The 14,877-nt window shown below is 31.5% G+C and overlaps 1 protein-coding gene across 2 annotated transcripts in view; it reads left to right on the forward strand.

Annotated features, from left to right (window-relative positions):
- LOC134229340 (neuroligin-2-like) overlaps nt 1-14,877 on the forward strand; it is a 176,459-nt gene that overhangs the window by 81,795 nt on the left and 79,787 nt on the right. Inside the window, exon 1 of one of the 2 annotated variants that reach the window (XM_062711082.1) lies at nt 6,664-8,048. The exons of the other annotated variant lie outside the window; for it this stretch is intronic. Within the exon in view, the coding sequence (XP_062567066.1) occupies nt 7,619-8,048 (430 nt within the window). The 5' untranslated portion in view covers nt 6,664-7,618. Of the gene's footprint in view, nt 1-6,663; nt 8,049-14,877 lie in introns of those variants that run through there. 2 annotated transcript variants of the gene reach the window in all.

Below are 14,877 nucleotides of genomic sequence, written 5' to 3' on the forward strand. Positions count from 1 at the left end.
CAAAGGGAGAATCCATCATCATGTTATACTCAGTCAATCGTACTAGTGTGTTCTCTTAACTGGCCATAACTTTCTTATTTTTCAATGAAATTTGGCAAGTATGGATTTATTTTTCTTGTAAAAGTATGGTCTTTCTTAATCTAAAATGATAAATTGTAAAACTGAAAGAGGACATAAATTCACATAGGAAGAATCCATCATCATGTTATACATATAGTCAATCGTACTAGTGTGTTCTCTTAACTGGCCATAACTTTTTCATATTTCAATGAAATTTGGCAAGTATGGTTTTATTTTTCTTGTAAAAGTATGTTAATCTAAATGATAAATTGTAAAACTAAAAGAGAACATAAATTTATATAGGGAGAATCCATCATCATGTTATACACAGTCAATCGTACTAGTGTGTTCTCTTAACTGGCCATAACTTTTTCATATTTCAATGAAATTTGGCAAGTATGCATGGTCTTTCTTAATCTTAAATGATAAATTGTAAAACTAAGAGAGAACATAAATTTACATAGGGAGAATCCATCATCATGTTATACACAGTCAATCGTACTAGTGTGTTCTCTTAACTGGCCATAACTTTTTCATATTTCAATGAAATTTAGCAAGTATGGTTTTATTTTTCTTGCAATGGCATAAACTTTTTAAATCTTACATGATAAGTTGTAAAAGAACTGAAATTTACATGGGGAGAATCCATCATCATGTCATATTCAGTCAATTGTACAGGTGTGTTCTCTTAACTGGCCATTTAACTTTCTTATTTTTCAATGAAATTTGGCAAGTATGGATTTATTTTTCTTGTAAAAGTATGGTCTTTCTTAATCTAAAATGATAAATTGTAAAACTAATAAAGAACATAAATTTATATAGGGAGAATTAATCTATCATCATGTTATACACAGTCAATCATACTAGTGTGTTCTGTTAACTGGCCATAACTTTTTCATATTTCAATGAAATTTGGCAAGTATATTTTTATTTTTCTTGTCAAAGTATGGTCTTTCTTAATCTTAAATGATAAATTGTAAAACTAAAGAGAACATAAATTTATATAGGGAGAATCCATCATCATGTTATACATAGTCAATCGTACTAGTGTGTTCTGTTAACTGGCCATAACTTTTTCATTATTCAATGAAATTTGGCAAGTATGGTTTTATTTTTCTTGCAATGGCATAAACTTTCTAAATCTTACATGATAAGTTGTAAAAGAACTGAAATTTACACGGGAAGAATCCATCATCATGTCATATTCAGTCAATCGTACAGGTGTGTTCTCTTAACTGGCCATTTAACTTTCTTATTTTTCAATGAAATTTGGCAAGTATGGTTTTATTTTTCTTGCAATGGCATAATCGTTCTAAATCTTACATGATGAATTGTAAGAAAACTGAAATGTACTTGGGGAGAATCCATCACCAGGTTATATTCAGTCGATCGTACCAGTGTGTTGACTCTTAAATGGTCATAAGTTTTTCCTTTTCAATGAAATTTGGCAAGTATTGTTTTATTTTTCTTTGTAAAAAATAATTCAATATTTTAATACTTGAGAACCCTTTTTACTTCTTATTCTAAAATTATTAAAATCCCTAACACAGGTAAAGTTTGACACCTAGGGTATTCCACTGTGTATCCATTCAGGTAGACTGCTAGCTCCAAGGTATTCACACCTGTATAAAATTATAGCCCCTCCCTCACCTGGAATGAAAATACTACCTGGTAAAAGTTCTCTGTCTTTAAATGACCATTTTTTTTTTATATGTTTCAATGATATTTAGCCAATTTGGAATAAATTTCTTGTATTTAGTAATTCTAACTTTATCAAAGTATTTGTTTGTATATATTTTTTTGAAATATTTAAGGAAATGAGAGACTGTTTTCTACTCAACACATGCTCAAGGCTATAAGTTTTAAAAATTTAAATAAATTATTGAAAAACGGAGGAGCTTTATAGCTGCCTTATAGACATAATTAATATTCAAAAATAAATATTAGATTTTATATAGTCAGTCCGTACCTGTATGCGTATTGAATGAATTTATTAGAGTCCTTGATCATGCTGACCAGTGAAACCTTGAGGGCTATAGGTCTTTTCTTTCATTTTATTTCATGTAAATTTGCTCGGTGTGGTATTTTTATTCCATAACACCTTCCAAACGCTACCAGTTCGTCTTCTTTCATCTCTTTTTTTTATGATTTAAATTTATTAATTCCTTTGAAAAAAAGCTATAAAAGTGTTATATTGCATGAAAGAAGACGAACTGGTTCTTTTAATCACTTTAAAGGTTTAGGATTGAGAAGCTACTGCATTTACAGATTATTTAGAATGGAATATAATGGGATTTATTCCCAAATCAGGGCCAGTGGGCATAAACATCTAAAAGTATAATATACTTAACTTTTGTCAGTGTAGCTGAAAAACAAATTCCGGATAAATATAACAGTTTAGTCTTTGAATTTTACGCTATTTGTCAGAGTCACCCATATGTTTCTTGGAGTACGACTTATACATAGGGAAAGAAAAAGATGTGGGTGACAATGGTGCCAAAATGAGGAATTAGAATTCTAGTATCACAGGTCATGATTTGATTTGGTCTCTTTCAATCAATTTCAAAAACATTCTTTGAAAAGTAGAGAAGTTTTTGTCTTTGTTTGAATCAAGTCTATTATGCTACAAACAGCAGAGCTCAAACTAAACTCCATGTAAGTAGAACAACTATCATTACTATGTGATTCACGATCAACAGTATTCAATAACAGGTCACAGGACTGAGGAGTCGGCAGTTTTATCAGTAAAATAGTGAAAACAATAACCTGTGAGCTACGCTAGCGTAAACAAAGTCACGTTATTTTTTACATTGTTTTTCTGATGAAATTGCCGGTCCACTCCAATGTCTTTTTTTATATTCATTTCTCTCCCCCACTTGGAATATTAGATTAACTTTCAAACTTTTAATCCGTATTTGTTTACTTTTTCACTTACGGGTCAGTCAAAAAAATATAATTTAATTCCCTTTTTATCATGCTTATGCCATGTCTAATTTACATATGCAGTGATAAATGTACAGTACTTGGCCATAAGTGAGTCATAATTTTATTTTTCCACTATATATTTCATTGGAAAACACATTTTTCTAAAATATTCTTGCAGTGTCATTTATTGTTTCTTTTTAATGTCTAAAACACCATAAAATGCAGAATTTGTTGTAGTTTCTTCACAGTATTTCAAAATAGTTTTATCTTTATGCATTACCGTGAAATCACAGGTCAAGTGCTAAACAAAAATTTTAAGACTTCAATTTGTACCGAAGAAATCATAGTAATTTGAGGTTAGAAAATTTTGTCATGACAATATTTTATGATTTATTCTCAATAGTTTAAGTATCATTTTGTTTATCATTTAAGATAAGAAAATTTGAATAATTCTGCATGTTTCAGTGAAAAAATCATGAAAATTGAGCTAAAATTGACTTCACAACAAGTTTTTATGAAAATAGGTTTTTCAATGAAATATATAGTGTGAAAATAAAATTATGACTCACTTATGGCCAGGTACTGTATATCAATGAATTTGAAAAAAAATTAATTAATTAAATTGTTACAAAGTTGATAAAAAATGTACATGTATTGTACTTAATTTATGTTGCAACTCCAAACAATATTTATTTTATAATTCTCACTTGATAATTACAAGCATTAAGAGAAATAATATGGGTTTTTTTACCCCACATAAAAAATTATGGGATAATAAACCCCACATTTTATTTTTAGTGAGACGTGGGTTAAAAAACCCCACGAAAAATAATATGGGTTATTTAACCCCATGGGGTGAAAAATAAACCCCATGGGGTTTTTGTGGGGTTTTTTGTGGGGTATTTTTAAGTTCATGTTTCCCCATGGGATTTTTGTTTTTGAACTCAAATATCTCAAAAACTAGCAGAAAATGTTGAATTTTTTTTTTCATAAATCAATTTGATTATAAAAACCCCACCATTTAAAAAAAACCCTAAGATGATAGCTTTAAAGGAAAAGGGTGCGCAAGTTCGGAAAAATGTCCATTCCGAAGTTGTCCGTCCCACTGTTATAGATCAAATTATCTGCCAGACGTGTCGTAAACAACATTAATGAAAGAAGATCTATTTCCTATTTACACTAAGATTTCCTACAAATCAAACATTTCAAACGTGTACACCGCTGCATTGATTGTGCAAGAATTTCATTCATAAATTGCATACTTTCCAAACATCAGAATGTAAAAGTATTAGTAAAGGTGTTTTCAAGAAGGACATAAAATATCAGAGAGAGATTCTTGTCTTGTTTCTGACTACATGTAGATTTAATATACAAAATGTATTTGCTTTTTATATAATATATTTTGAAGTTAGAGATTTAAAAGACCATTTTTTCCTTTTCTCACCACAATTGCATTAATTTTAAAAGAAATGGTAAACTTGAGTTTGAAATCTAGCAAGGAATATATTTTTGTCGGAATGGCGGCGTACGAAATTTTCAAATGTAAGTCAAATTAATAATAATGGACTAAAGTTTCAAAACATATCAAATAAAAATGATTTTCCAAATAACCTACATGTACAATTATATGTAAGCATTTAAAAGCTTCCAATCTAAGTACAGATTTGAGCCAAAAATCAGTAAAATGTGTTTTTTCTCTCAATAAACGATCAATTGTTTGGTTTTGTATCATTTCAAATCTTTATGTGACAACTTCACCATATGTGAAAATGAGAAAGATTTAAATATATAACCTATATATTTAAATAAAAATAAATGAAATTCGGATTAGCCAATTTCCATTTTAGTTAAATTATTGATGACAAATTGGTAAAATCATCTTGTAGACCATTTGGTTATATATCTTTTTGCATAAGGTAAAACAATTAATATTTGAAAATAGAAGTAGGTATTGCATGATTTGGTAACTTCAGAGTAAATTTGTATTGAATTTCGTAATTTCCAGGAAAACAGTCATGACCTTGACCTGATCTTGCTTGTAATATTTAACGATCAAATTAAATCTGATTTGATGGAAAAATCATTAATTTGTAAATACAAAGAAATATGAGAAAAATCCTTCCTTAAATTTTAAAATATATTCATATTTAGATGTACGTATATTACACGAATGTGGAGAGGTCTTAGTTTATTTGAGATAAAGGCCTAAGTAAGCTTTCTAATCAATGATAGAAAGAGCTAGGTTCACTTTATATAAAGAAGACCTTGTAAACGTTACAAATCCATTGACTAATACTCTATGTTCTATTTTAATCAGCAGTAGAGATTTATTCATCTCAAAGTTTTCTCTTAAAGTTCATATACAATGTATATATATTGGACTTTGCTATATGTTCCTAAATTCAAAGCAGGATAACAGATTATTTTGAGCACCTTTTGCAGGGACCATGATAAGCTATAAAATAAATGTTTGTATGCATTCCGAAGAGGTGCAAATTTAAAGTGTGTACAAATCATAGTCATTTTTGGGTTGGGTTGGGCCACACTACGGAATCAAAGTTTAAAATTGAAATACATTATAAAAAATCGTTTTAAGAAACTTCTCTAGAATCAGTGGGCCATAAACATTCTCTTTTAGAAATGAAGTTAATAATAAATAATATTAAATAAATATGCAAGCAGTCTAAAGTAGTTTGTCTAGAACATGAACAGGAAGCAAAGCGCTAGCATACAGGATATCAGCTTTTACATGGAAATTTTGAGTTTTAAAATAAAAAAAATCTTAGAAAAAAAGAACAGGTTCTAAACTTGAGTTTGAAATCTAGCAAGGAATACTTACACAAGCGTTCTCAGGTTGTGAATATTTATGTTTGGTTAAATCATGGCCCATGTGGATAAAGTGGTACCGTAATGAAATAAAAATGAAGAGAAAAATAAATAAGACACAATATTGAACATCTCTCATGAATTATTGGGTCATGATAAGTATAAAGAAAAGAATGTCTTACATTGTTAGGTCATGTAAGTTTTTGATCACTGAGGATGGGTAGAACCACAAAAGCTTCTTGACCACGACAAGTCATGTATGTATTGCTTTACAAGCATTGTCAAGTGAATTAAATTCAGGTTTGTTAAAATCATGGCCCTGTGGAAAAGGATGGAGTGAATATTGTGAAGAACAGCATGTCTTAGTTGACTTACGTAAGCATGGTGAGCCTTGTGGCCCATGGAATTCTTTTTAATATCCTCAGGCAAAAAGATAAGGACATATCAAAGATGTGCAGTTAGATGAGGCAGCATTTTGGGAGCTTACTAAACATCCTTGGTGAATACGTATCAGGACTGTGGAGATCGGCATATGTCAGCTGTGAACTGCGACTGGGAGATTGATTAAACTTCTTCGGTCTGTAATTAACATATTTGTGGAGACTCTTCCCTGACTCTCTTATTTCACATCCGAGAGACTTTGTGACACGTCCCCTCCAAAATGAGACTTTCCAGTTGGCCTGATCGTCCCAAAGAGCGACCCACGACAGTGAGCCCTCACAGCTCTGTTTCCAGTCCTACATCGATCGTTTGGGGGTTCAGAAAAAGATGCTATAAATCAAACGCTGGTTATGAATATCATTATAAGCGCTCAATCTTTGTAGTCGTTGTGTTTTCGGTATAGTGCATTGCTATTTTGGCCGAAGTCTTCCATGCAATCATTTTCTGTCTCGGAGATTGCGAATTTGTAGATTCTTCCGTTGGGACGCCTTCTTCATTTATCAGTATGTATGACTTGACGTTAAGTGTCGAAATGTGGAGAGAGAACAAGAAAAAGAAATGTTTTATTACACGCCGATTTTTTCCGTGGTGTTGTTAAGTTGTATTTCTTGGGTTTCGGTCGCAAAACAAAACATGATATTTTGTGATCCCCCTCTGTGTTTAGATAATGGAAGTAGTTAATACTTCTTTATATTCATAACTCTCAATCTGAGATGAACGGTGTGGGGAAGTTCAACATTATTATTTATATATAAGAGGAGACGAGCGTTGTTTTTTGATGGCGCATGTGATTATTTGAGCGCCATTCGGCAATGGAAATTAATTTTGTTTGGAATACAGATACATCAAGATGTATTTTATTATATTTTCAAACATCATTGGCTGTCGGTATATTTTGTTTGCTTCCTCATAGCTAAGGAATTGGTCTTCGTTTTCTTTTTACCACTCTGGAATTAGATTTTAGCAGAAGAGCATTGATGGAAAAGGACACTACTTCAACATTTCGAAGAGATTTCCTAGTGAATTTGGGCACTTAATAAAATAGAGTGAACAAATTGCTGGGTAGTGTTAAGTGTCTGCGAGCGTTAAACGACCTCTTTCATCAATACCTGTTTTGATCAGTGACGATCAGTTAAACAATATACCGCCATAACATGACAGCGTTTCAGTGACAGATTAAACCAATACTACTTGCGTGCCATGCTATTTGTACAGGGTGCCTATGCTGGCACCTGGATTAATGGACCTTTCTCTCTACCTGTTCCCAATTTGTTTGGTTTGATACACACATTCATAACTTTTTAATGGAAGATTCCTCGATCATCGATAATGTAATCATGCAAACCTTTTGAAAAAAAATTGAAGCATGGATGTTATGGATTCTGTTATATTGATAGCGGGATTTTTGATCCTGATAACCCATGATTCCTGTCTATCGGAAGTTTATGTGAAAGAAGCTGGACAACGAATTGTGGAAATCAAACAGGGTCAAGTAAGGGGTCGTGTGATTGGGTATCCCAAAGATCCCACATTCAAGGAAGTAGAGGAGTTTGCGGGAATAAGGTATGCTTCATTGAGAGGAGGTCGAACACGGTTTATGCCACCCGCCTCAGTGGTAAGGAAATGGCAATATGTCCATGACGCTTCTCATGTCAGTGAGGTGTGTCCACAAAGCAGACGACCACCCTCCCCTCGATACCCTGAGGGCCACAAAGAACAAATTCGTCGCAGGATGTTCCATACCAACTACAGCCAGGAAGATTGTCTGACCCTAAATCTCTATGCTCCAATTCAAGGTAGAATCATGCATAATAATGTTTTTCTCTTTATGTTAGATTGTAGTAACTAAACTTATGATATTCCTATCTTGAAAGATTATAGCGCCTTCATCAATGAATTGATCTTAAAACTTTCATTGCATTAACTCTGACGGTCTAGAAGGAGGAATACAACAAAAAATCGTTACAAATCATGTCGTGCTATTGCACTTTATCCTGGAAATCAGTCAAAAATTATGGCGATCATCTTTAAATCTTGCAAAATGTCTGATAGACGAAGTAACCAGGCATTGATTATGACGGCTTCTAGTCGATTTAATTAGTGTAGTTTTGTCTTTAATCGACTTCATAAGGCAATTACTTAAGAATGAAATAACTTTCGCAATCAACTATCAGCATAGTCTTGTGGCACCAAAGATTAATATCTTGACAACGATTCTCTAAGGTCATTCGAATGGAAGTTATTTCTGACTCCAGAAAAACCATCATTATTTTTTTTTTACGACATAAGGTTTAACTACTCAGTACTTTTGATCAGAACTAGGGAGTTGTTCAGTACATATGTTTTAAGCATCCAGTTTTCCGACAAAGATAAATATATTACGAATAATGTTTACAATATGTTCCTCTGATTGCTACTGAATACCAATAAAAGGGAATCGATATATTTTGCATAAACATTTAAGTGAAACAGACTTGTACTTGTGCATTCGTCATTCTTGGTACATGAAAAGAAATCCTACAAATTAAATACATTTTTCTTCTTACCCAAACGCTTTTTAATTTGTTGTAAAATAGATAATGATTTGATACAGTGAAGTGAATAGAAAAACCACTTAAACAATGAATTGCGCGAAGTCAAGAATGCAATTAATATGTCGTCAGACACGTTTAAGTAATGGCAGATTTTTGAAGATTGAATCTTAAACTAAAAACTACCTTAAACCTATAATTAAATGATAGTTTTACAGCCCAATTACCGTGTTTTCGGTAAAAGTGACCAAACCTGTTAGGCATTCAAAATTTATATATCAGATTAAAATGATATTAGTATAGAAACAAACATAAAGTGACAAATTCAAGGTTTTGAAGAATAAAATTTCAGGTCATTAACCTGTTAATGCAGGATAATGATATCATAAAGGGTCAAATTGAAAAGAGAAACTAATTTTAAAATTGATATATATTTATTTCCTTTACTCACGTCAATCCTCAATTGTATATTTATATATATGTACGTATAATATTAAAATGTAGTTGTCAGTATATTAAATAAATTTTTTTTTAAAAATCTGTTCCATTGCCTCGAGGAATGAATAAAAATCATTCTGTAACACAATATTATGAATTAAAGTGTTATTATTTGAACGGTATAAATAATGGCAAAGCAAAAGAGATAACAATAGTACAATTTAGACGATATAAAATACCCCTAATATTAAATTTTATTGATGACAATTTTCATTAAATTCTCCATCAAATAAAAAAACCATCGGAATCAATGACGATATATCATCCTTGACTTTATCTCGAGTCGTTTAACTTACTGTAGCATTTTTACTGTTTGTAAAAAGGGGCCTAATGACAAGCCGTTCAATAAATTGGTATTTGCTAGACCCATTGTCTTCAGTAGGAGCCGTCAATTGAATGAGAACGGTCCTGAATCAGATCTCCATCGTTATATTTCCTATTATGATCTCGATAACAGTTATAAATACCCTAGCTCACCATGGACTGTTCAGATAGCAGTAGCAAACACTAACTCAGTATTGGATTAGGGACCCACAGACAGAAAATCAACTCTGCACTGTTTACTTCACAATTACACGTATTTTGATAAATCTTCCCTGTATTTTACATTTCTGATATATATTTTTTTTATTTAAATTTTAATATTTTTTGCGTTTTCTTTAATTTATATATATATTTTTTAATTTTAAATGTAATATTTTTTTGCGTTTTCTTCAAAATATAAATGTAATTGCTCTTTAGCTCTACTGGTCATTTCTCAAAAAGCTTCAACATCTCAAAAAATAACTCACTAAGGCACACTATTCTTGTGTTGCTTTTCTTTTTGGATGAACGGGAATGCGCGTGTCTAGGTCATAAAAATAAAAATATCTCTGCAATTCTTTCAAAACGCGCTGCACCTTTACAGTTTTATTCTGATGTACCTAGGTACACAGTTCGGATACACTTTGATATATAAATCCATCTATTGCTTTTTGATTTTATTAAATCGTGTTGCCATAGTTACTCAAACTACAAAGGTCAAGGTAGGGAAACGGCCGAATCTGGGCCCTTATTTGATGTGAAAATCGGAACACGTAAAATTGTGATAGTTTGTAGTTAAGAACTTAAAATGGTGTTTGCTTTAAAACCAGCACTAATTTGAATTCGAAGCTTACATGGAAGCCACTACAGGGTGCAGAAGTAGGACATTTTCTCAATTTCCTTAATTCTGGTTGAATTTCATTATATTTCAGATACTGTTCTCTTCAGAAAACGTAGAGCACACACATGCCTATCTGAGATTTTTGCACATAAACTGCATCTGAGACTCGTGTATAAAATATATAAATTTGGTAGATAGGCAAGCTTGTTCTTTATGTTTTCCGAATCAAAATGTGCTGTAATCGATGAAAATTTGCTTAAAAATGGAAAATTTGAAAATTGACCCATTTTCTGACCCCTCTGTGACCTCTCTGTACTCCAAAACTTGGAAAAAATACTCATTTTGTGGCAGGGATGTCAACAGGTTTTATTGATTTAATAAACTGTTGCATCCTTCTGAAGGACACCCAAAATCAGGGGCCAAAAAGGGATCTTACTCTATCTTGTCCTTTCTGATACTAAATTCCTTCAAAGGCAACTCCTAAACGTTTTTGTCGGTTTTCAATAATTTTTTACACAGATTAAACAATACTAAGAAACAATATATGTGAAAAGATTTTTTTTATTTTGGTAGATAGTGTTCCCATGGTAATAAAACAAAGTAAATTTACTTTGCCCAAAGAAGGATCATTATAATTTCATGCTGTATACTCCTTTAGGTTGGTTTCAAGTATAAGAAAGTAAAAACAGTAGAGTTTCTGTGTCGTCAAGGACTTATTTATATTACTGACCATATAAAAAACGGGACGGAACTTTAAAAAAATGTCATCATGTAAAAGAATATAAAAATTGATATTTAATTAAAATGCATGTTATTACAGAATAAAATTGGTTCGTACCTGGTAAGACCACGTGAAAACCAAAGCCTCCACCAGCTAAAGTGATTTATGAAACATATTAAGTTATTGTAAAAAAAAAAATCATTGTTTTTTATGTTTTGTATACGAGTTACTTGCATACTTTTGTAATAATTGTGGCAGTACATGTATAACTGTGTGAGAGGCAACATTTTCCTAACCTCTATTTTTTGTGAGTACACTCGAGCGCTCTGATCTGTCTGTCATCAGGCAATGTGTAAACAAGAACCTGATATTCTTCTGTTTTTCTGAAGAGCCCGCTGTGTCTCCATGTGGTGGTCAAGAGCAAGCTTAATCTGGACTTGGAATGACCATAGCTTTATCACACTGAACATCATTCACTTGATGTTTTCCTGGTGTAATAAGGCATCTTGTATCGTTTATGTCTAATTGACCATGACTCGCAACAGGACGAAAATGAGACATAAGATCGTCGGCCGTTCGATGCCACGCGAAGGAAACATAAGAAAAAACATAAAAACGAAGAGTTTCGCCAGTAAGGCTCAAATCAGGAACGTTTTATTACTAAAGAAATGAACTTTTACCGAAGAAAGTTCTGTATTTTAGTATTATTATAACAGTGGTCAATTGATTATTTTTTAATAACAGAAGCAGTTGCCCTCGATCTTTTTTTTTTATTTAAAACCCCTATATTTTAATTAAATGTGACAAACATTTTGTTTTATCGACGATATATTAGACATTATTGTCTTGTGTCTACCACTATTACACTTAGCGTCGATAAACTAAAACCTTTTGAATGTTGGCTGCATTTTTTTCTTTACCATGACAATTACAATATGGTATAATGATTTTGATCATTACATATGCAAAACTTGTCTGCAGAGTACCTGCACGAGGAAAGCAAGAATCTTTAGGATCATATAACTATTGGATTTTCAAAAGGAAAACTCGATATATTGAAAGCTGTGTTCATTGTTGAAATTATCTTTCGTATGTGAGCAACAGACAACTCATTAAACTTTTTGTTCGATCATTTTTGTACCACCCACAAAAACTAGTAAAATGAGACGTTATTTATGTCTCTGCTCAGTAAAAGTCCACTAGACCTTTTATCGATATAAGTGTGGTTCCATATTCATTAATTTGAAATTAAGAAAAAATGTTTTGATCTCAAATGGGTGAATTAATAAGAATAATTAATCAAATGATGTAAATTTCTATTCAAAGTACATCATTCCTTTTCAAGGACTTTCAAGCAAACCTGATTTTTTTTCTGTTAAAACAGCATGCATTCTAACATCTTTAAATCATAGCCTTTTTAATGTACAAATATTTTTTTCTTAAATTACTTTCTTAGGAACAATTTATTTCTTATGTACATTTTATATGGATACAGACGTAGAAACATGGATTTAGCAACAATTCATTTCTTATGTACATTTTATATATGAAACAACACTGATTTTACAGTTCAGATATAAACATCAACTAAAATCATTTAAAATGCAATATTATGAAATGCGACTCAAAAATCAAAGAGTTCTTTTCAGATGTAGATCAGATATTATGTAACTAATCAAATTCAATGCACACGTAGACCGTAAATCATGCATTCATCGATTTGTCCAAGCACTGTGGCTTTTACCATAGAAATTAATCTCAATGAAGAACATTTTAAAAGATATGGTTATCAGAAGCCTTAATTTCAGAACAAACGAGAACAAGCCAGCAAAAGGGCGATGTCATTAATTGATGTAATTGACCAATGTCGTATAAGTGATTATTTGCAACTTTGAGAGAACTCTCTGATGTGCAAAATCAGTGAGCATACTTCAACAATGTTATTTTCTATTATTCTACTGCACTGGTAATCACATCTTTATGTCCCCATTTTTAAGAACATTTGATTGTATCATTTACAATGTTTCCTATGGGAGGGATACACGGTGTAGAATGATCATATTTGACAAGGAAGGACTTCTAATACATTCTTGATAGTTATTTAGCATTGTTTTAGTTCAGGATCTGTGGTTTTTACATGAGAAAATTCAAGCTGCTCGAGGTTGGGTACACGAAAACACAAAGATCTATGACTATATCAATTTAAATTCAATGGTAGTGTAGTAAGTTTTATTTAAAAAGACAAAACGTAGAAAAAGAGCGATGGGAAATTTCAAAATAAGTTAATACAAAGATCAATCCCTTATTGTGTGTATGAACAATGTCCTTTTATAAAGAACTGAAAGCTACAATTCATTTGTTTAGTTGTCAATAGAGGAGATTACTCTTTTTTGTGTTTCATGACTGATTTTAATTTGGATAGTTTTAATTTCTGGAGCATATACATTTCTTTGCAAATAAACTTATATTTGGAAAAGTGGTCCTTTTTTAAAAGAAATGCAAATAAGCCTACGCTTTTAGTTAATTTTGCTTCATTATAAGCTTATCTGACTTATTTACTGTGAAAATAAACAAACATTAAAATAGTGAAAATGAACGCAGTTTAATGGAATTTAATTGGCATGCATCGATTTCAGATACTGTAAGTTGTAGGAAGCAATCTGATGTTAAAGAGTGTCGCATGTTGGAATCTTTTTAAAAAAAAAAATGTAAAACGAAAATAGACAAAGTGAGACCCATTCAAGGTTTCGTTTCGGGTAACCGGGGTTCGAGTTTGATAAATACGAAACACATACCTTAGTTACTTAAAGATTCATATATTAAACTAATATATAAAGTATTTTAGATCTGCTCAACATTGCTTTGACACTGCTTTGCAAAAGCAAAAGTACAAAGCAAAGTTAAATTAAAAAAAATATGGTATTTACGATTCCAGGAAAACGTCTGTTAGTTCTGTGGTAGTTCATAGAGAATTAAACATGACGCGTATATACAATGCAGGTGCCTGAAGAAGACAAGTGATAAATAGATAAATCAGGAAGAATCAACTCTCTGCAAACTCTGTAACAAAATTTACGAACTATTGTGCATATTATATTTCTTTTCTTCTCATCAGTTAACAGACACGTGCATAATTTTTTATAAATTAAAATTGTGTAACCAGATTGATGAATTTCCTATGTGTTTATTCTTGTCCGTTTTAAAAGATATACAATGTGAGTTTATGTAGTGTAAGAAAATTAAATTCATATTTACATTTAAACTCCCCATGTGTTGTTTATTTCTTAAAGTAACAAATGACTTTTCCTCTGTTTTATTATAGTTTTCACGCCATTAATCCTTAAAGTTTGCAAACCTTGCCTATACCCCTATTCAGTCCTTAGAAACCGTAATCGAAACATTTTGCGATTGATTGACTGTATATCGTTTTACGTCCCATCCGAGAATTTTTCACTCATACATGTATAGAGACGTTGAAATATTTTGAGAAAATATTCTTTGTACTTATTTAATTAACCCTAATAAGTTTTAAATCATTTGATTATTGCATGAATAATATTGTTTTACTGTGGTATAAATATTCACGTATTAGTTTAAGAAGTATTTTATTCAAAATATACAGAAATGTACACAGTGAATATGGATTGAACAGCAGGCCAACGACTTATATTAGTTCTTTCCATTGGAGATCAAGGTACAGATTACATATTTGAGTTCTACAAAGATATATA

The sequence above is a fragment of the Saccostrea cucullata genome, unplaced genomic scaffold (genome assembly GCF_032062105.1).
Source record: "Saccostrea cucullata isolate Sc308-1 unplaced genomic scaffold, CSIRO_AGI_Scuc_v1 ctg41, whole genome shotgun sequence".
Lineage (NCBI taxonomy): Eukaryota > Metazoa > Mollusca > Bivalvia > Ostreida > Ostreidae > Saccostrea > Saccostrea cuccullata.